General features: G+C 41.9%; 1 protein-coding gene across 5 annotated transcripts in view; it reads right to left on the minus strand.

The window, feature by feature from the left end:
• Positions 1 to 21,349, minus strand: part of RFX3 (regulatory factor X3) — a 306,542-nt gene that overhangs the window by 124,410 nt on the left and 160,783 nt on the right. For all 5 annotated transcript variants that reach the window (XM_053292401.1, XM_053292402.1, XM_053292400.1 and 2 more), the window contains 2 exons: positions 20,552 to 20,649; positions 14,913 to 15,171 (listed from right to left, as the gene is read on the minus strand). In XM_053292401.1, the coding sequence (XP_053148376.1) occupies positions 14,913 to 15,171; positions 20,552 to 20,649 (357 nt within the window). The remainder of the gene's footprint in view (positions 1 to 14,912; positions 15,172 to 20,551; positions 20,650 to 21,349) is intronic.

The following is a 21,349-nucleotide window of genomic DNA, read 5'->3' on the forward strand; positions in this document are numbered from 1 at the left end:
GGTTAAGTGACGTTTCTTCCAGTAACTTTGCTGTCTTCAGCCCTGGTTGCTCAACTGAAGATCCTGAGTCCTGTAGCCCACTTGCCACCAGATGTCCAGGGACTATAGCACCTGGCGCGGTCCTTGTTGACCCGGGCGACGACCGATCCATTATAGATTTATTAAAGTTACGTCTCACCATACTGTTGATGGGAGAGGCACTCTTTGTCTGGCTCCTCTGGTGAGACCTGTCCAGTATGGTTGGACCTCTGGAATAGCTCTCACCTTCCTCAGAGCACACAAGCCCCGCAACCATGCCAAGGTAGTGCCTCACTTGTGGTATCATCATCATCATCATCATCATCATCATTTTTATTAATTCTATTTCTATACCACCCTTCCAAAAATAGCTCAGGGCGGTTTACACAGAGAAATAAAGAAATAATAAATAAATAAGATGGATCCCATTTGACTTTTAAATGGTTTCCACTGTGGCATCCATTGTCTCACAGAAAAGACCCTTCCCATCGAAGGGTAAATTTTCTACTCTGTCCCTCTTGTTGGGCTGCAGCATGGTAGAGCGTAGCCAGGCATGCCTCCTCAGTGCAATAGCACCAGCCAGGGTTTGAGACTCCGTCTGTGCTAAGTGTTTGGCATTGGCCAACTGTTGATGAGTGAGGAGTGTCACTTTAGTATGGATGTCATTAAACTTTGCCAGGAACTCCTCTGGCAAAATGTCAGCTTGTTCCTGGAAGAGATCATCCCAGAGGGAATGTGCATATTTGGCAAAGCAGGCCATATAATTAGTGATTTTTACTGCCAGACACGATGTGAAATAAATTTTTTGTCCTAAGATGTCCAACTTGCATCCCTCTTTGTCCCCTGGGGTAGTGTGTCTACTCTCCCAGATTTGGAGGAGGATGTGCAATCCACCACAATTGAATTGGGGGAGGGATGCTTAAGGAAGAAATCATCCTTGTCCTCCTGAATCCTATATAAATTCTCTGGACGCTTAGAAATCAGAGCAGAGGTTTGTAGGGTTTGCCATGCAGATTTGGCCACCGTGGATATAAGCGGCAGCATGGGTAGATGAATCGGCTGGGTCAAAGCTGCGGAATTGAGGAACTTGTAAACTGGATTCTCTACACCCAGAAATTGCTTTTTTAATTCCAGGCCAAGTGCCAATGCCATCTCAGAGATTTTTCAGTGGTATGAACTCATCTCTAAATTCAGATAAACATTACCACTGGGTACCACCTTGAGAGGCGGTTCATCAGGATGATCAGGCAAACTTGAAGTCAAAGTGGAAGAATCAGATTCTTAGTCCTCCGTTAGTATAATGGTCCAAGGACCAGAAGGAGCAGGGACCTTTTTCTTAAGACACCATTTGGGTGGATGAAGATGTCGTGTCACGTTCAGTTGTCTGGGTTGGGCTACTCTTTTGTGGTCGAGGTCGAGTCATCTCCGTGCTCTGCATGGAGGTGCAAGACACTAAGATAGGAAGCTCTGGCCTCTCGTCTAAGATCAGAGGGGTAACCTGTATCGATATCGAAGTCAGAACCAGAGTTGGCATCGGCAACGGGGTAACTTGAGTCGATGTCAAAACCAACAGTGTGATCGGGGCAGGCAGCTCCAGAGGAGGAGTAACTTGAGTGCCCACAGGGATCATTGACATCAAGAGTTCGCATTGAGCTTTCCAAAGTTTGTAGTCATGGTAGTCAGAGGGAAGTTCTGGGGAACATGGGAACACTGCATCTCCGCTGCCGCCCCCTCATGAAATAAGCCTTGCGTAGTCACATATTCTCTGGCTGTCCAGATGTGTGCGCTTGCAGGATGTGGTGTTGAAAGTTGGCTCACTGTATGGAAAGGCTGAAAAGTCGATGAAATCAAAGCACTTAGCATCTCTGGCATCTATAACGCCATGCCGTGGTCTTTGGCATCAGGCCTGTGGCTCAAAAACCCATAGAAGATGGAACTCGAAGGTGTGATTTCACTAGAGTCAAGCAAGTTTAACAGTCGCTGGACATTGCCCGGTCCCAAATTGGCTTCCATGTCGTTGTCCTCAACATCGACGCTAAAGGAAACCGGCTGAGGACAGGAAGCCTGTGGAGTCAGGTGAGCCGCTGGAGAAGGTGACTGCTTCAGCATCATGGATGGTGAAAGGGAATGCTCTCAACGCTGAGTGGATGATGTCATAGCAGAAACCACCCGATGTCAAAGCAGATGTCAAAGCTTGGTGTCAATCCATGGGGGACGGACGATCCAGGATCATGACATCAGGAGTCGCAGGATGAGACCGAGGCATTGTGGGCGCTGACTGGAGTGCCGTGGGAGTGGCATGGGATGTAGTCTTGGTGGCAGTCTTCTCCCAGTGCTTCTTGTGTGGCACCCCACCCGCCCTTTGGCATTGGAGCAAAGTAAACACGTCATGATCATCTGCTTACGGGAGTTTAGCTTTGCAGCAAACACAGCATTTAAAGTCTTTTTCTTATCCATAATGGGATTGGGGAATAAAGGATTGGGGATTTAAAATACTCAACCATATGTTCAAAGTCTAAGTCCAGTCCAAAGTTGTTACCAAATAAAGCTTCCTTTCGTTACGTCAAAGTTAAGGGATGTAGAATAATAACTGTCTGGTTCAGTCCAAAGTTGTTACACATTGAAAACTAATCTTTTTACTTTTATCCTAACAGAAAACTGTTCCGGTCCAAGGAGCTCACTGTCTGAGGTGCTGACACAGTGGCAGTCAGAAAGAAACGGAGGATAAAACGCTAGCCTGCCCAAATGTGCAAGGGGCGGGGCTAAATGCATCAAGGAGCCAGTCAATTCTGCCCGAGTGGTCCCACACAGGCACAGAACCCATTCGTATGGCTGCAACGGATCACAGTCTAGATCTTCAACTTATTATGCCAGAAGAGTTTCCCATCTTGTCTCTTGGATGGATTCACACAATCGCCACTAAGTCAAGCACTGGAGGTTCTCGGAGAACACATGCTCCTGGAAGCTGGGTCATGCAAACTTATCTATTGGCAGTTCTGAACTCATTCACCTGAGATTCCACTGACTTTTTCTGCCCACTTGGAACCAAGATCTGAAGATGAGTGCAGAAGGTAGATCTTGGGTGGGCGGGTCATAAACCACCAGTTGGTGAATTTGCACAACATGCCCACTGGGAGCGCATGCTAGCCAGGAACTTCTGGTTCCCTGCTCCTAGACTTGACAGTGGTTGTGTGAACCTGTCCCTCTTATCAGAGAGGATAAATCTTCCTTAACAGACAAAATGAAGCATTTGGTTTATCTGGTTCTAGAAAAGAAAACTGGATAACATATGAGAAGGGAGAGCAGCAAATACAAACCTACTGTTTCCCCAACCCAACTTGAATATTGAGGGCCTCCTGTATTCCATATATTCACACTAGAAATATTTCCAGTTAGTTAGTGGAAAGTAATACCACTATATTCCATGCACAACTCTATTTACCCTGTTGCCAGTTACTGGAGTGCCACAGGGTCCTTTTGCTTGTGATAATTGCATGCATTGTCGTTATTCTAAAAACAAACAAAACCAAAACTAAAGGTTTTGTCAATCCTGCAGATAACAGATATTTTGTTCTTTTTCATTTTACTACATGCTTCAGATCATATAAATCTTTTGCCTTTACATGAAGTTCTGATTTTGTGGTTTATCTGTCAAATGCTCTTGTGACCATGTATATATAGGGAAAATAATCAGATATTTGAAAAGATGAATAGGGGAACATTTTAGTAATATTATGCACAAGAACACCACATCTGTCTTAAACATTGGTTAGAAATGCAAAATACAATACAAGAGCTATCTTTAGAGCGATTAGAAGCAAGGTGGATTCTTGGGCTTAATCATGAGGTATCTAAACGGAGTTGGAGCTTGCAGCTTTGGTGTAATTTGAGTTTGCCTTTCTATCTCAGGTGAAGTAACTGACATTCATTAAACCTTTATATACTCTTATTCTTCTGTCAGACTGACCATTGCCAACAACAGAGTCATTTTATCTGTTCAGGAACCATGTGTGTTACTTCAGTTTTAATAAGAATTGCAGATGGTTCATATTTTATTATCTTTTAAAAGTTTTGCAGCATTTTAAAAACATTTAAAAAGTTATATTCATTATTTTATCATGTTTGTTTCTTTTTTTATGTGCTATATATTGGGTATGTTTTTAGGAGTGTTTCTACTGTTTGTAATTGTTTGTTTCACTTTTTTACTTCACATTTGGATTTTGTAATTTTATTTGTTTATTTTTAAATAGTGTTTATGTCATACCTTTAAAAAGGTTATTGCCTTTTTTAGTGGTTATGTTATATAGTCCCCTGATGAAAGCTGCAGCTCAGAATATGTTAGGAACTTGGAATAAAGTACTTATTTTTGTACCAGAAAACAGTTTTTAAATTTGGATTTGATCATGTACACCACTGCATCAAAAGAATCCTAGACCCATAACCATCAACCTGCAAGAAGGGGCAGGGAATAGAGGTGTGTGGCAGGAAACAGATGTGTGTGGCACAGAGTGCTGCTCTGCAACATTTGGCATTTCTGGACAAGTATACTTGAAGAAAACACTATTAAACAAGTTGGGCTTAAATTTAAAAATATCAGTATATATTTTCACAAGCATAATGAAACTGAAATTGTCAAGAATAAAAATCAAATTATTTGAGAAAGTAAGTAAACCAAACAAGATCTCAATACAGAAACCAGTAGGCAGAAGGATCTTAATGTTATTTTTTGAGCTAGCCACTTTCCTTTAGCTCTTTTAACAACAACAACAACAACAACAACAAAGAAGTAATAGCTAAACAATTAACTGATTTTGGACTATACTGAACTGTGCAATGAAATACAGAAAAATAACAACATGCTTAAAAAAAAATACTAATTAGACTATAAAGTGACTCACATAAGAGAATTACAGAACACATACATGCACATGTCAAGGAAACCAGGTCCTTTTGCAATGGTTTTTGTCTTCTTGTCAAAGGCATGTGATATGAATCCCACCCCTCTTCTAAGCCAAAGCAAGTGTGGAAATTATGCGTCATATCCTCACTCCCTCCTCCTCCCTGCAGTTCCCTGTAAAGGTAAAGTGTGCTGTAGAGTCAGTTTCAACTTCTGGCGGTGCCATGTGGTTTTTCTTTAATAGGAGGGGTTTACATTGCCATCTGCTGCACAGTATGATATGATGCCTTTCAGCATCTTCCTATATCGCTGCTGCCCAATATAGGTGTTTCCCATAGTCTGGGAACCATACCAGTGGGGATTCGAACTGGCAACCTCTGGCTTGATAATCAAGTCATTTCCCCGCTGCGCCATTAGCCCCTGTGAAATGCTGCTTTCAAAGGACGAGGGAACTTGGAAATAGCTTGGGATTCTTCCAGGAATTCCCCCCTCCTCCTGCAACCACACCACCACACCCATGTTGCATCCCATATTGTTGCCAAGGTTCCCTTGAGAATGACTTGGGGTGGTGGTGCGCTGTGGAACTCTCTGCCACAGGATGTGGTGACAGCCAACAACCTGGATGGCTTTAAGAGGGGTTTGGATGACTTCATGGAGGAGAGGTCTATCAATGGCTACTAGTCGGAGGGCTGTGGGCCACCTCCAGCCTCAAGGGCAGGGTGCCTCTGAGTACCAGTTGCAGGGGAGTAATGGCAGGAGAGAGGGCACGCCCTCAACTCCTGTCTGTGGCTTCCAGCGGCATCTGGTGGGCCACTGTGCGAAACAGGATGCTGGACTAGATGGGCCTTGGGCCTGATCCAGCAGGGCTGTTCTTATGTTCTTATGAGGGAGCTGCATGGAGAAGCAAGGGCAGGGGAAATAGTTTTTTTGAGTGCTGTTAGTCCGGCGGAAGCTACTAAAAATATGTATTACAATACAAATTCTGAAGGAATTATAAAGCTCTCCTAATAGAAAACTATTATGATAATACAATTAGAATGAAGATCACAAGCGAAATGAGCACTAGCATTAGCTATCTGTACTACAACCAAATCTCTCCAGGAGACATGAGCTAGTTTTATTACTATTTGATGTCTTGAAAACAAAGGTTAAAAAGGTAGCTGTGTGTTATTAATTACCAGTTTTGACTTGTACATTTAGTTTTAATGATCAGATGTTTGAGCATATTTGCCCACAGACAATGAAAAATTACAAATTCAACACCATTCTTATATAATTATTTTAGAACACAACATCTCTCATATACAGAAGATATAAAGAGGAGAATACTTCAGTAAAATATCAGTTTCACAAATGCATTTAATTGTTTGTCAATACTCATAAAATGTGAAACAGCAACACCATGCTGCCTATGAAAACAGTGCCCGTGCATGCACAGATGCCATGTGCATCCTGGCACCGCACATGGGTTCTTGCTACAAGTGCCACAGCAGCAGGAAGCTGCATACAGTGGTGGAGAGCAGGTAAGGACCTCCTCTTCGTTTGTGCACATCCCTAGTGCACCTCCATTCGGGATACAATTGGAAATATTCTCTCTTAACACAATTTAGCAATAAAATACAGTGCTAAAAGAAAAGGAAAAAACAATCCATAATTTCTACAGATGTAAAAAGGATCTTTTTCTTTTTGGGGTGGGGTGGGGTTCTCAGTGACATAATGTAAAAAGATATTATCATAATAGCGACTAATTCAAACATCCAATTTCAAAATAAGCACTGTCTTTTATACTGATTTCACATATTTCTCTGTTTAACTCAACAGCTTTACCCAATGCCGGGATTTTCAAATGCTGAACTTGTGATACAGGACAGAAATGCTGTCATCCGTCTGAGGCTGATGTCATCAAGTAATCAGTGAGATGGGAATACAACACACTTAGTAGATGTATTTTCCTTGTACAGCGTTTCTAACATACACATAATGGTAATATGTGTTTCCATTTAGTATTGCTACAGGAAAATACTGAAAGAAATTCTGCTGAAGTAAAGTACTGAAGCAGTTTAAACAGGTTGCTCACCTGTAACTCTTGATCTGGAAGTGATCTGTTGTATTCATAATGAAATGGATTCTGCGCTTGCGCAGGGACCTTGCAGGCAGACTAACTAGCTCCTCAAGACACCCATTCAGCCCAGCACATGCTCCATGCTTTCACTGAAAACAGCGGTTGGGGGCATCACTTCTTCAGTTTCTTGCAGACCGCCTGTTCCAGACCATCTGTCGGATATATGGTAAGTGACCTCTCTTCAATTTCATTTGATTTCATTTCTTTCTTTCTTTCTTTTTTACTGTTGCGGGGATGGTTTGGGAGGGTCTTATGAATACAACGGATCACTTCCAGATCAAGAGTTACAGGTGAGCAACTTGTTTATCTGGATCGTGATCCGTTGCATTCATAATGAAATGGGTGATTAGCCAGCTTTAACCTTTGGTGGTGGGCACAGTAAACCCTTAGCTTATGGCAACAGCCTTTTCAATACGCTTCTCCCAAACTTAGCCTGTCTTGCCATCCGTATGTCAATGGCATAATGCTTGATGAATGCCTGCTGAGATGACCAAGTTGCTGCTGAGCAGATATCAGCCATCTGAACCCCTGACAAATGTGTGGCCAAGGCAGCATATGCTCTCATTGAGTGCACTCGTATGGTGTGTGGAGGATCAATCCCCTGCTGTTTGTAGGCATAAACAATCAGCTCCACAAACCAATGAGTCAGCCTCTGCCTCGATATTGGGAGACCCTTGCTCTTCCCCTTGTATGCCACAAATAGTCTTTTCGTCCTCCTTATTGTCCTTATTTTCTTTAGATAATATAGGAGAGCACGGCAGACATCTAGAGAATGTAGTGCCCTCTCTAAGGCTGTTTCCGGTTTCTGGAAGAAGGTTGGTAAGATAATTTCTTGGTTCAAATGAAAGTCAGAAATAATCTTTGGGCGAAAGTTTGGATCTAGCCGCATGACCACCTTGTGAGGGTAGAACTAGGTGTATGGTATGTCCATTCTCAAAGCTGTCAATTCACTCACACGCTTAGATGTGGTGATAGCTATTAGGAATGCAACTTTGAGTGTGAGCAGTCTCAAACTTGCAGTCTCCAGTGGCTCAAATAGAGTTTCCATTAGTGCCGACAGAACTAAAGATAAACTCCAGGGCTCTATTGGCTGCTTCACTGGTGGATATAGATTATTAAGTCCTTTCATGAATCGCTTGCACTCTGGATGAGAGTACACTGTTGTTCCATCCCACCCCTTGAGCTTTGAAGAAATGGCTGCCAGATGGACCTTTATTGATACATTCGCTTATCCTTTCATCTTTAAGGAGATTATTTATAGGAGCACTTGTTTCACCATGGGCTCCCCAATCCAATAGGGAGGCATCCGATGTCACCCACTTAGTTGGTGTTAAGGGTTCGAATGGGACTCCCCTCAAAAGATTCTCCTCTGCCATCCACCAATGAAGGGGGTTCAACACCGAGTGTGGAACTGTCAGGTGCATCTTCTGACTGTCTACATTTGGACTGAAATTTCTTCGGAACCACCTTTGCAGAGGTCTCATACATAGACGTGTGTACAGCACGGTCAAGTTGCAAGATGCCGTAAGGCCCATTAACTGTTGTATGATCTCTGCAGATTGTATTGGACTGTGTATGAACTGTTGCGCAAGACTCTTGATCTGCTGACAACGCTCCAAAGGTAAGTATGCTCTTTTTGTTTCCATGTCTAGAATCACCCCAATGAAACTCAGCTGCTTTTGTGGCTCTAGCCTCGACTTTTTCCAATTGATATTGATTCCTAAATCCTGCAGCAGCAGAACCATAGATTGGATCTGCGAAACTAACTCTTCTTTGCTGCTGCTGACCAGAAGTCAATTGTCCAGATATGGGTAGACCACTAGACCCTGTGTTCGTAAATAGCCTACTACCACAGCCAAAACCTTTGTGAAGAAGTGCAGGACTGTCAACAGTACGAAGGGCAAGCCTGCATATTGGTACACTGCATTTCCCACTGTAAATCTGAGGTACTTGAGATGATTCTTCTGAATTCCCACATGAAAGTAGGTGTCCTTCAAATCTAATGTTGCTGCCCACTCTTCCCTGCTTAGGAAGGATGGAATTGCCTACAACGTCATCATTCTGAATTTCCCAGCCCAAACCAACCAACTGAGCCACCCGAAGATCCATGATTGCCCTGATTCCTCCGTCCCACTTTGGGATTTGGAAATAGCAGAAGTAGAATCCGGACAACCTGTCTGTCCACTGCACTGGTACAATTGCCTGCTTCTCGAGAAGTACCTGCACCTCCTCCTGAAGTACTGATGTGGCCTTGGTGTACTTCAGGCCTGAGAATAGTGCCAGAGTCTTGAACACAATCACATACCCAGTCTGTATTATTCTGAGTAACCACTGATCTGATGTTATGTTTTGCCACACTTGGGCATGGCTTGCCAACCAGATGGTGTTGTTGGTAATTACAAAGCAGATGTTAGCAGCTTTGGCAATTGGTTGATGTTGAATGTGCAGTGGACTGACTGATGAATCAAAGATTCTGCTTGGCACTGTCAAGAATGAACATTCTGATTCTTATTTCTTCATCTGAAACCCTTAGCTCTTTGGAAGAGTCTATACTGCCGTTTAAACTCTCTTCGGTTCTGGTACTTAAAAGGTCTCTGGCGACCATATGCGCGGTTATGCAAGCCCAGCGCTGACACTGATGAAGAGGCCATGAACGTTTTTGCTGTGTGTTTTGATTTTTTAAGGGATTCCATTGTGGGGTTTGTGTTTTCATTGAAAAGTCCTTTGCCCTCAAACACTAAGTTTTCCACGCGCTCTCGCATGTCCTGTTGAAGCGTCGCAGACCTGAGCCAGGCGTAACGACGCATAGTAACTGCAGTCACCATAGCTCTAGACTCTGTTTTGGTAAGATGTTTGAAGGCACTGAGCTGTTGTCTTGTAACTGAGGTGGTTCTCTCATACAGCTCTGAAAATCTGTCCTGAAACTCCTCCAGAGTAATCAAAGTGGAATCTTGGAGTAGAGTATCCCATAAAAAGTGGTTATAGCGAGCCATACAGGCTGCATAATTCACAATTCTAATTGCCAGCCAAGATGTGGCATATATCTTCCTGCCCAACAAATCTATTTTTCTTCCCTCCTTGTCATAAGGTGTTGTGGGGCGACAACCTCCTACTGAAGATGATGCGTAGTCAATCACCATAAAGTTTGGCACTGGATGCCGCAGTAAGGAAGTATTATCCTCCTCCTGCACCCAATATAAATTTTCAAGACGTTTCGAAGTGGGTGTCAATGTCAGGAAGACATCCCCAGGCTGTCTTAGCTGCTTTAGTGATAACTGGTATCATGGGTAGGGCTAAGGGGTGTGAAGATTTAGCTGCTGATGTCATGTTGTAAACTGGATCTTTAAGCTATCTCAGGTGGCCAGAACCTAAGGGGTATACTCGTGAGTGAAATGGGCCGTAACCCAAAATTTGGCTTTAAAAAAGCCAGATCTGGCAACAGAGGTCCATACCCAGAGCCTCAGCGATCTCTCTGATAAAAGCTTTATAAGCCTTTAGCTCTTCAGACAGGGAAGTTGGCAGCCTTGGAGGCACATCTGAGGGTGGGTCCGAGTAGCGGCTAGCGCTGTCAGAATCCGATTCAGCAGACTCTGAAGAATACCCCTCAGCCTCAGCAGATGAAGCTGATCCCGGAGTTGGAGGAGGGGTTGTTTTCCTCTTCCCCTACCAGACATCTTCACTGGTACTACTGGTGCCTGTAATGATTTAAGGGAGAGCGCACATGGTTGCAGCGGCTCCAGCGGTTGAGTCTGGCATGCCGCGGAGGCCATTCGTACTGGAAAATCTTCAGCAGCCTTTGTTGCAGTATTTACTAGCACAGGAAGACTCTCAGCAGCTTCCGTTGCAGTAGCTACTAGAATAGGTCCTCACTGTGTTAAGACAGACTGGCGAATCGGTTCTTGATGAGCCAGAATAGGCTGGTGGATAGGTTCCTGTTGAGCCTTCCATCGGAGATAATCTGCATAGTCATCCGGCAGTGCGTGCCTAAATCTGCAGGAGTGTGTAAGTTCTCTGTGCGGTTGAGTCACTGGTAAATGAAGTCCTTGCAAAAGAGTATAGTGGCTAGGGGACTTCCATGTCAGAGGCACAAATGTAGAAGATGTGCTAGAAGTCGTTACTGCCAAAGGAGTTGCTCTAGGCCTTAATAAAACTGACCCATCTTGTACTGGCACTTGTTCAGCTCTGTGTATTCTCGTTCCCTGCAGGGGAGATACTGAAGGTATCTTCAGAGGTGGACCTGGGTCATCGTCCACATCCTGGTCTACATCAAGCCCAGTGCTCAGAAAACCCTGGAAGGTCGGCCCTGACGGTGTACTGGACATTGAGTCTAACAGCTCCAACAGATAAGTTGTTTTATCCTGATCCAGAGAGAATCCCTCATCCTGGTCATAATCAGCCGACAAATGCCCCTTACGAATGCCTCCAGCCGATGTGCTGCTCCTTTGGGGGGTGAAAGGAGACTGCACTGGAGTTTGCGCCGGTGAGAGAAGAAGATGTCTTCTCGATGTCAAGGGTGGGTTCACTGTCGACACTGCCAGTACCATGTCAAAAGTTGGCGGTTGACACTTTCGATGTCAAGCCCCTTGGTGAGGCCATCGATGCCAAGCCCACTGGCATGGACACCGACGCCGAAGTCTTTGGTACCGAAGTTCTTTGCACTAGACTCAACATCAGCAAGGAGTTCTCCGACTCCCATGCTGAGCTACACTCCTGCATTAATGTTGGTGATGGTGTTCCACTAAGTGGTGCACTATGGTGCCTCTTTGCGGGCAGCGAAGCACATTCTCGCTCCAACTCACGCCTCCGCTTCTTCTCCTTGTGTCTGTGGGTTTTTTTCAGTACTTCCTTCAGTTTTTTTTAAAGACAGGCTCTGACGCCATGGTTTTAGACTGCTCCTTGGCAGCTCCATGAACACTCGATACTGAGCTCGGTACCGAGATAGTTATCGATGCCGAAGTGTGGCTCGGTCTCAGAGTCAGCAGCTGAAGTGCCTCGTCATAAAGTGCCTCTCATAGATGCAGTGCTCTATTTTTCAAAGTTTGTTTGGAAAATGAGCAACAAATCTTACAAGTATTGTGTTGCTCACTGTGACACAACAAGCATGAGTCGTGATGGTCTGTAGAGGGAAATTTAGCACGGCATTCTACACATCGTTTGAACATAGTTTTAGTCTCCATGACTAAGCATGGATGGGGCTAACAGCCTCCATGTCCAGTCAAACTCGCAAAATGGCTCTCAAGTCCATTTTTATCCTTAGTAGTAAAATCGTGTCGCAAAGAGTAGTCAAAGGAAGTTCCAGAAGTCAATAGTCCGATAAATCTATTATTTTCTTTGTATTTTCAGTTGAACCGAGGAGCTAACACCAAGGTATAAATGCTTAAGCGGTCAAAAAGAAACTGAAGAAGCTTCAACTGTCAACTACCATTTTCAACGAAAGTATGGAGCACATGCTGGGTGAAGTGGGTGTCTCGAGGAGCTAGTTAGTCTGCCTGCAAGGTCCCTGCGCAGGCACAGAACCCATTTCTTTATGAATGCAACGGATCACGATCCAGATCCTTTATTTTTCATTCTGTCATGACTTGTCATGTACTATGGGGAAAATCTGGTTTTGTTGATACAAAAATAATAATGCAAAATAGTACAATAATTAATGCCATTCAAAACAGTGACAGTAATTCACATTATGGAAACAAATATGAAATTTGAATTTGCTAGCCATTCTTTTGTCATTTTAACACCAATTATTCATAATACTAAAAAGCACACAAGCTGCTGAAAAGTTTCTACTTCTTGCAAACCCTGCAATTTTCAATCACTTTTAATTTGCCAAAACAGATGGTACATGAAACAATTATGGATATTGCCACATAGAGCAGTTGATGAATATATGCTAAGCCCCACAGTTCTAAAACTTGTTTAAAAATCCCAACTGAGATATGTTTTTCTTTCTTAATCAAAGTCACTCTAGTTCTATAGCTAAAAGAGGAAGTGATATGCACCCACAATATAAATTTATATTTAGGAACCAGCAGACTTAAAAGACTTAAAGCAATTAATAAAGAAAATCACAATGCTTCCCAAATTAAGGGGGACCAAATCCGATTTTAAATATTTGGGAAATGGAGAATACCATTTCTCCTATATTAATGCCCAAACATTTTTATGTGTAAAGTTTGCGGACTTCAGACTTGCCACTCCTAGCCAAAATACAAAGACCTCTGTGCATCCAGACTAATACTGTGCTAGTGCAAACATATAGCGTTACCCACTTCCATTAAGTTGGGAGCTTGCATTCTAGACTAGTTTTGTACCAGTAACACAGGGTAAACTTGCACACCCTGTGCAATGAGCAAAGATGCACTAGTGCAAGAAAACTGCATGGCTGTGCAAAGCCAAAGCTCTCTACAAAGCATATGAGGTGTGCCATGGGTTGCACACCTTGTTGTGCAAGTCCAAACAGGTTTGCGCTGGTGCAACACCAGCCTAGAACACAACCTCCAGACTTAGCACAACTAGGTAGCAGCACAACAGCCTTGCACTAATGCAACATATCTGTACAAGTGTTTTGTTAGTCTGTATGCCAGTCAGTGTTCCATATGTTCTATTCAATTTTACTTTCCACCCTCTAGAACCATTAAAGAATAATTGTTTGCAAGAGGAAAAATGTATATTAAGACCACCCAATAAAGAACTACTCCAAAATAGTGCGTGCCCTTTTTAAAAAATAAGGAATTCCAAATTCTAAAAAGTGGGGTCCAATTTTACATGGTTGCTAATCTCTGCAATGCACACCTTTCTCCCATTTGCTTAAAATACATCTTCATATAATGAAATGCTTGCTCATGCTTAAGCTGTGCTACCAAGATTATACGTACCACTCTTGTTGCTACTATGAACAAAAAGAAAACTAAACCAGGGATGACAATCATGTATAGAATAAGACCAAGAGCCTGTTCTCATGACCACAGATTCCTGGGCAAGAGGGGGTTAATCTAGAAACCTGTGGTCAACTAGAGCAGCAGTCCTCCCAATCCAGCAGTTTCAAAGTTGGGTAGCCCAGATTCTCTACCCAGGTTAAAAGTGAGGTAGGACTAAAATGGAGCCTGTCTTGCCTTTTGTGTTGGTTGTCTGCTGCCAGCGTTTTTTAAACTGTTCCCAGGCCTATGTCAACCATAGAGTCAGGTGGAAAGCTGGGCCAGGGAGAGGGGAGCTGTTTCTGAACTAAGGGCTGCCTCTGTGCTGCTCACATAAAACATTGTACAACAGCTGGAGGCCCCAGCTCCTGATTTCAGCTCTGGAGGATGCCACTGTGGGAATGTGTGCTGCAGAGCCAAAAGGAGGCTGATTATCTGGGAGCAGGAAGGTAGGATCTTGTCTTCCCTTCAGCCCACCCCGATATGGTCATGAGAACATCCTCCACTTAAACAGTGGCCATTTCTGAAATACATATACGAAACACAAAACTCAAGTGACAGAATTTGTGTTTCTATTTTAATTGAACTTCACAATTATATTTATTGTAAGAGGAAATACATAAACACCAACTCTGGGAGAAAACAATTTGTAAGCATGCGTCTTTTCTTATAAACCTGAATAACATTCAGGAAGACTATGGAACTACTGAATTTCTTTTGCACGGTGGCTGTAAATTATTTGGTGCAAAATCCACTGAGTCCTATTGCTGTATAGCTTTGATTCATTTCAATGCTCTTGTGCAAGGTACACTGAAATGAATTGAAATAGCACAAAAACAATGCTAAGTGGATTGTGCCTTCATTAAACATGGTTTCTTTTACTGAAAACAAGCATGATGGAAAGAGAAAAGCTTTTCCAAGCATCTAACTGCAAACATGCATAATAATTTGAACTACTTACTGTAGCTGGAGAGGCTCGTGTTGTGTGGGTCACTGAATGGCCAGAGTTTTCCATTGAATTGCCAATCAGGTATGTACCTCCAGTGCTGCTGATGAGCTGTCCTCCAGTGACACCCATCTGAATGCCTCCAGTGCCCACCATACTATGAGAAGAGACCACTGTTGTCACCTGTGCAGAACTTCCTTGGGTATCAAAGTAGTTCCCCCCAGTGTTTTGGCTGTACATCTGAGTTTCTGTATAAGGATACGTAGTTGTTCGTCTTGAGGAAAAGAAAAAGGGGGAAAATGTTCATATGTATACCTTTACTAGAGAGATTCAACATGTTAACTGTGGAGTATATAACAGCTGCAGCCAAATTAAATATTATGAACAATTTCTCACAGCATTTTTCAGTGTTCAAAGTACTTTATAGTTCCTATCTCATATAAGACAAACTTACCTGCTCCTCAAAGGCTATAAAATATTTATTACAAAGAAGAAACCAAAACAGAGTAGAAGCAGGTAGTTAAACTCTCAGTGAGTTGGATCAGAGAAACTAATGTGGAAGGACACTTGTGCAAAGCAACATTCCCTCCAATTCCTCGCCACTGCAACCCTCTGTGCCTTCCCTGCAAAGTTTCTCCTGAGGGCCAGGAGACATTCAGGAATGATGGACAGGAAAGCTTCTCGGGTGGGGGGGGAGAGGTGCACTAGGCACAAAAATCCTGTTGCATGAGCATCCATCTATTCACACATCTTTGGACCCAATGTGCTAAAAGAGGCCACACCCTTTGCTAATTGAAAATCAACACAAGTTCATACATTATCAAACAAACTATTTTCTAAGTCTCAGTGAAATGATCTTCAAATGCTTTGAGCACAGATGCAAAAATATCCTAAAAGGAGATACAATAGATGGTTGATGTACATTTAGAGGTAGAAAAGATGGATTTGTTTAGAGCATTAAAGCCCTAAGCATTAAAAGTACTATAAATGTTTGCCAACATATACAGTATGAATGTATGAGGGATATAAAAGGTACTTTGTGGGGGGCAAAGTGAAAACTGGGATTCTTCAAACCTAACAAGCCCTATAGAAAACACAAGTAGGGGGATATAGGAACTGGGCCGATTACTCTGTAACCTATACAGAACCTGTAACATTACAGAAGGACAAAAGATACTGTTACTATTTCTATTTGATCAAGATCTTTCACAGCAATCTGATGTTTCTCCCTGGAAAAAATTAAGGTAACACCAATTCCAACTAAACAATATGGCACTGAAAGGGTAAATCCTCATATTTTCTGAAGTTTCAAGGGTGGTATGCACATGGCACACACCCACACATAGATTTATTCCCAGCTGATTCTACTAGGTTCTATGTAAAATGTCAAGACAATGATCCGTCGCCTTTCATAAATTAGTACTCCTGCCATCTCATCTTGCCTCAGCATGTACCTGAGCTGAATGAGACCCTGAATTTCCTTTCATCTATTCATTCAACAGGCTGCATTTACCTTCAGCACACTGATCTCCCTGTGCAAGAGTTGCTTTTTCATTTCAGAACTACTTTACAGATAGATTTCACTTCACCAAAGACAGGCTGTTCCTTGCAATTAATTTTCTTCTAGTTATTTGAGGGATTATTTTTCACTTAAAGATAGTCTAATTGCTATAAAAAGCTAAAGCAAAGAAGAACCTCGATTCAAAAAACCGTTCATACCATTTTTGTTATTAACTTTGCAATCTATTTATTTGAGATACAGTTTTGAAAAATATTTCTGTTTCCCATATGTGAACAGCCTTCTAAAAATATTGTTCTTGGATAATATATTAGAATTCAATAAATATGATACACCTATAGCTAAGACCACTGTAGAAAAGTATATATTTTCTTGCTTTAAAACAGTTTATCATGATTTTTGTGGAATTAAACAATATCTCTCATACACACACACACACACACACACACACACACAACCTTCACCTTTAAAAATAATTTTGTTCCAAGAGATTGCTTGGATCCCAAGTTGCTCTTGTGCAAATAAAAGGCATTTCCAGTTGTACAAGAGTGGGTGATTCCTGCTAGTTTCCCCTTCCTGCTGAAGCTCCCCATTCCCCAATCCCATGCCATTGCAATGGGTCCCGTGACTCTCTGGAGATGCTTTGTGGGGGCACTGCTATAGGGAGGAGGGGGAGTTCAACTGCCCACTTTTGCTCAAATAAAAGTGCAAGAACAACTTTGTATGCAAGCTAATATGTTTGGGATTTGTTCTTCCTAAATAGAGGGAAATTAATTTATACTGGAAAAGTGTGGGAATATGGAAAAAATAAAAGAACAACATAGCTTCTGTAGCATGTTTAAGGAATGAAGAAAACAACTAGAAGGAGGGCAGTAGAAGAAATAAGCCCATGGCACACATGATTACTGCAGTGCCAAAGACCTAGTGCTGAATATCTATCACTATATAACTAAAACTGTAATTTAACTCCTTTTCTACTCAATTGAGTTGTAATTACATGGGCAACATGCATTTATTTCTGTATGCTGTGCAGATGACATAAGTCAAAGATACATTCATCTGGAAGAAGTACATAGTAGGGGCACAACATAGATAACCAATCCAAAAGTTTCAACCTGTTAAGAATCTACCTCTGCTGGGACGTGAATCAAGATTCTGTAAGGTCACAGATCTATAATGTACAGAAACAGCTGACTAAAATACAGTATTTACCTGTTGCCAAACCCTCACTTGCTGAAGAGATGTTCACACAGGAACATCGCATAGCTACAGGAGTGGCTAAAATTCTTTACTTTAAGGCACAAATCCCACATTAAAGGAAATATCTTGCTACTCTGGAGTGTTTACTTAACTCTGTCTTTAGAACAGTTCACAGCTATGTCATATGGCACAAACTATTTATATTGCCAGTTGTTCAGGCATTGGGTCTTTAAAAGCAAACAAAAATTACCAAGTTTATGTAATAATAAGCTTCACCTAGTAGGGAAAATGAACACCTGCCACATCCTCAAGATGCAACCCAACCACTACCTAACCATAATTACTATCAGCAGGGATAGAGCATCAAAAAGAAAACAGAGGGAATAAAGCTGCTATCTTCACTGGGTCCTTGTCTAGAGGTTAACACCTCTAGTGAGGGTAGTTTCATGTTACATATTTCTCCATGCAGGAAAAAGCATTGCTATCTGCACGTAAAGCATTCAGTGTCACATGGAGTTGTTTTTGGCTGAACACGCACACAATCAAGTATGAATGTGTGCTCATCACAGGTAACATGCTGACTGCATGTCTATGCCTACAAAATGTGTAGGGAGAAAATGAGCTTTACATGTAGGGGGGGGGAATAAAAAACTATGAAACAGCTTTGACAGGAAAAAAACATATATGCCTGGAACAAGATGACAAGAAGATAATCATATATTCCTGGACATAGAGAATTCAGAAATGAAGAGGTGGAATTGGCAATAAAGCATATGCAGAAAAAGAGAAGAATTGAGTTTGAGTAGGTGGCTGTACAAAATTTGTACCAAAAAAATTTGGTAGTATTACTCTACCCACACCATATCATGTCATGTTGTAGAGAATACAGTGACTAGGAAGGGACTTGTACACAGGAGAATGTAATTAAAGAAGAGAAGTGTGAATGGAACTTCAGGAACAGAAATTCTGATATTAAAAATAAACTTTACAATAAAATAGGACTTAAAAGTTTGATTTTATGAACATCTTAATTCTGTGCTTTCCACACACATATAGTATAATTACTACTCTGAAACCTTAAAAAAAATTTCAACTTAGATTATAATGCCAATATACAAAAGCCAAGAAACAACTGCTAATACTGATTACTTTATCATACCTCAAACAATACAGTAGGGGGGGAAAATCTTTTCCCCCTGTTTTTATTTAATTCATTTAAAGTTTTTAATGTAAAAATAGATACCTTCTTGTGGTGACTTTTAAACCATTCTCTGCAACACAACATCACCATGGGACAGGGTGAGTTAAATAATATTGTTGCCCCCACAAAAAATGGCTGCCACCATTAGTTCTGAAAACAGACCTCCATTTGTTCCGGAATGAATGAATGAATAGCTAGATAGATATTTGGGTCACCCTCTCTTCTATTTCCACACATGCTCCCAATCCTGTGCATGAGTTTTCATACTTAAGGCCATTGATTTTAATTAATATACTAAGCTGCCTTGTACCACTGGTCCATCTAGGTACTGACTGACCGAACTGGCAACAGGCCACCACCATCTCAAGCAGACATCTTTCCCAGTCCTGCTATCTGAGATTATTTTACTTGGAAACTCCAGAGATTGAACCTGGAAAACTCTGCATCCAAAGCATGTGCTCTACCAATGAGCTATAGTCTCCTCTTCAGTAATACTACGATGATAGGGGTGTGCACGGAACCATGGAGGCACGGTCCGGCACTGGGGGGAGTGTGGCTTTAAGGGAGTGGGGAGTAGTACTTAACCCTCCCGCTGCTTTTCCCCCTCCGGCGCTCGACTTATTAGCAAAGTTTTGGGGGCAGCAGAGTTCCTCCCTGCTGCCCCTGCCCCCATCGTTGTCTTGAAGAAGGAAAAGTTGGCACCATGCATGCGCCCGTCTCTTCTCCTTCTTCAAGACAACGATGCGGGCAGGGGTGTCAGGGAGGAACTCTGCCGCTCTAAAAACTTTGCTAATAAGTCGAGCGCCGGAGGGGGAAAAGCGGCGGGAGGGGTAAGTACTACCCCCCCTTAAAGCCACCCCCCTGCCAGACCAGCTGAATTCCAAACAGATATATATATACACACACACACACACACACACACACACACACACACACACACACACACACACAAAGGTTTCCTAAGTGGTTTACATAGAGAAATAAAAAATAAATAAAGATGGATCCCTGTCCCTAAAGGGCTCACAATCTAAAAAGAAACGTAAGATAGGCACCGTCAATAGGCACTGGAGGGATGCTGTGCTGGGATGAATAAGGCCAGTTGCTCTCCCCCGCTCAATAAAGAAAATCACCACTTTTAAAAGGTGTCTCTTCACTTAAATATGCAAACAGTAGTGCAGAATTGGAGATGCTAACATTATGACAGCCCAAATATTTCTATTTTGCAAAACATTCTGTAATACTCCCAATAAGGTGAACCCCTGCTAACTGAGCAAAAGGACACCTGTTAAAGTGGTGATTCTCTTATATTTAGCACGGGGAGAGCAACTGGCCCTATCCAACCCCAGCACAGCATTCCTCCAGTGGTTGTCACTGGTGTTTACCTTATGTTTCTTTTTAGATTGTGAGCCTTTTGGGGACAGGGGACCATCTTATTTATGTGGTGTGGGGTTTTTTTTTATGTAAACTGCTTGGTGAACTTTGGTTGAAGAGCAGTATATAAATATCCGTAGTAGTAGTAGTAGTAGTAGTAGTAGTAAAGTAATGTTACTCGTATTTCTCCTATGAATGATAATAACTGATTCTACAAGAACAGCATTTTAAATTTTATGCAGTGAAAATTTTTATCTTTAGATAACTTTATGCAGGATTTTGTAACTTTTAAAGGGAAAGCAATATTTATGTTTGACCACATATACTATCTGGATAAAGAAATAAAAGACAATTTTGACTTACATAGCTCCATTTGTGTAGACTGTGTCACTTCCCTCCACATACTGAACCTGGGCTGGGTACACATGTTGTACCTGCTGCACAGTTTGCACTTGCTGAACCTGTAAATAAAGTAATCAGGCACTTTATGAGACACATTTTCTATTTAGGCATATGCAGCCAATTCTGAATTGGTTTGATAGGTTAGGTGCTAGCAAATTGTGAAGCATGTTTATGTAAGATAAGATATTAAATCAAATCAAATCATTTTTATTACGGTCTCAGACCAGCACAGGATAAAAGCAAAAAAGTGTGATAGAGTTACAGATTACATTATAATAATATTGATAAGGCAAATTATGAGACAATTGTGTAATGATTGTCATTCTATAATTATACTATATGACTATAGTTACTATAGCAATTATAGAATAAAAGTATAAACCAATTATTGTACTATGAAATATTATTCTAATATTGTAAGGAAGACAGTAAGATAGCGATTAAAAATGGGCAACTTCATAAGTAAAATAGGTAAGGTAAAATGTGCCCTTGAGTGGGTGTCAGCTCTTGGAGACCACAGAGCCCTGTGGTTTTTCTTTGGCAGAATACAAGAAGGGTTTACCATTGCCATTTCCCATGCAGTATGAGATGATGCCTTTCAGCATCTTCCTATATCACTGCTGCCTGATACAGGTGCTAGTCTGGGAAACATACCAGCGGGGATTTGAACCTGCAACCTCATGCTTGCTAAGCAAGTCATTTCCTGCTGTGCCCTGAGGTGGCATATGCATAAAATATTTAAGATATAGGACACAAAAG

The sequence above is a fragment of the Hemicordylus capensis genome, chromosome 2, assembly GCF_027244095.1.
Source record: "Hemicordylus capensis ecotype Gifberg chromosome 2, rHemCap1.1.pri, whole genome shotgun sequence".
Taxonomy (NCBI): domain Eukaryota; kingdom Metazoa; phylum Chordata; class Lepidosauria; order Squamata; family Cordylidae; genus Hemicordylus; species Hemicordylus capensis.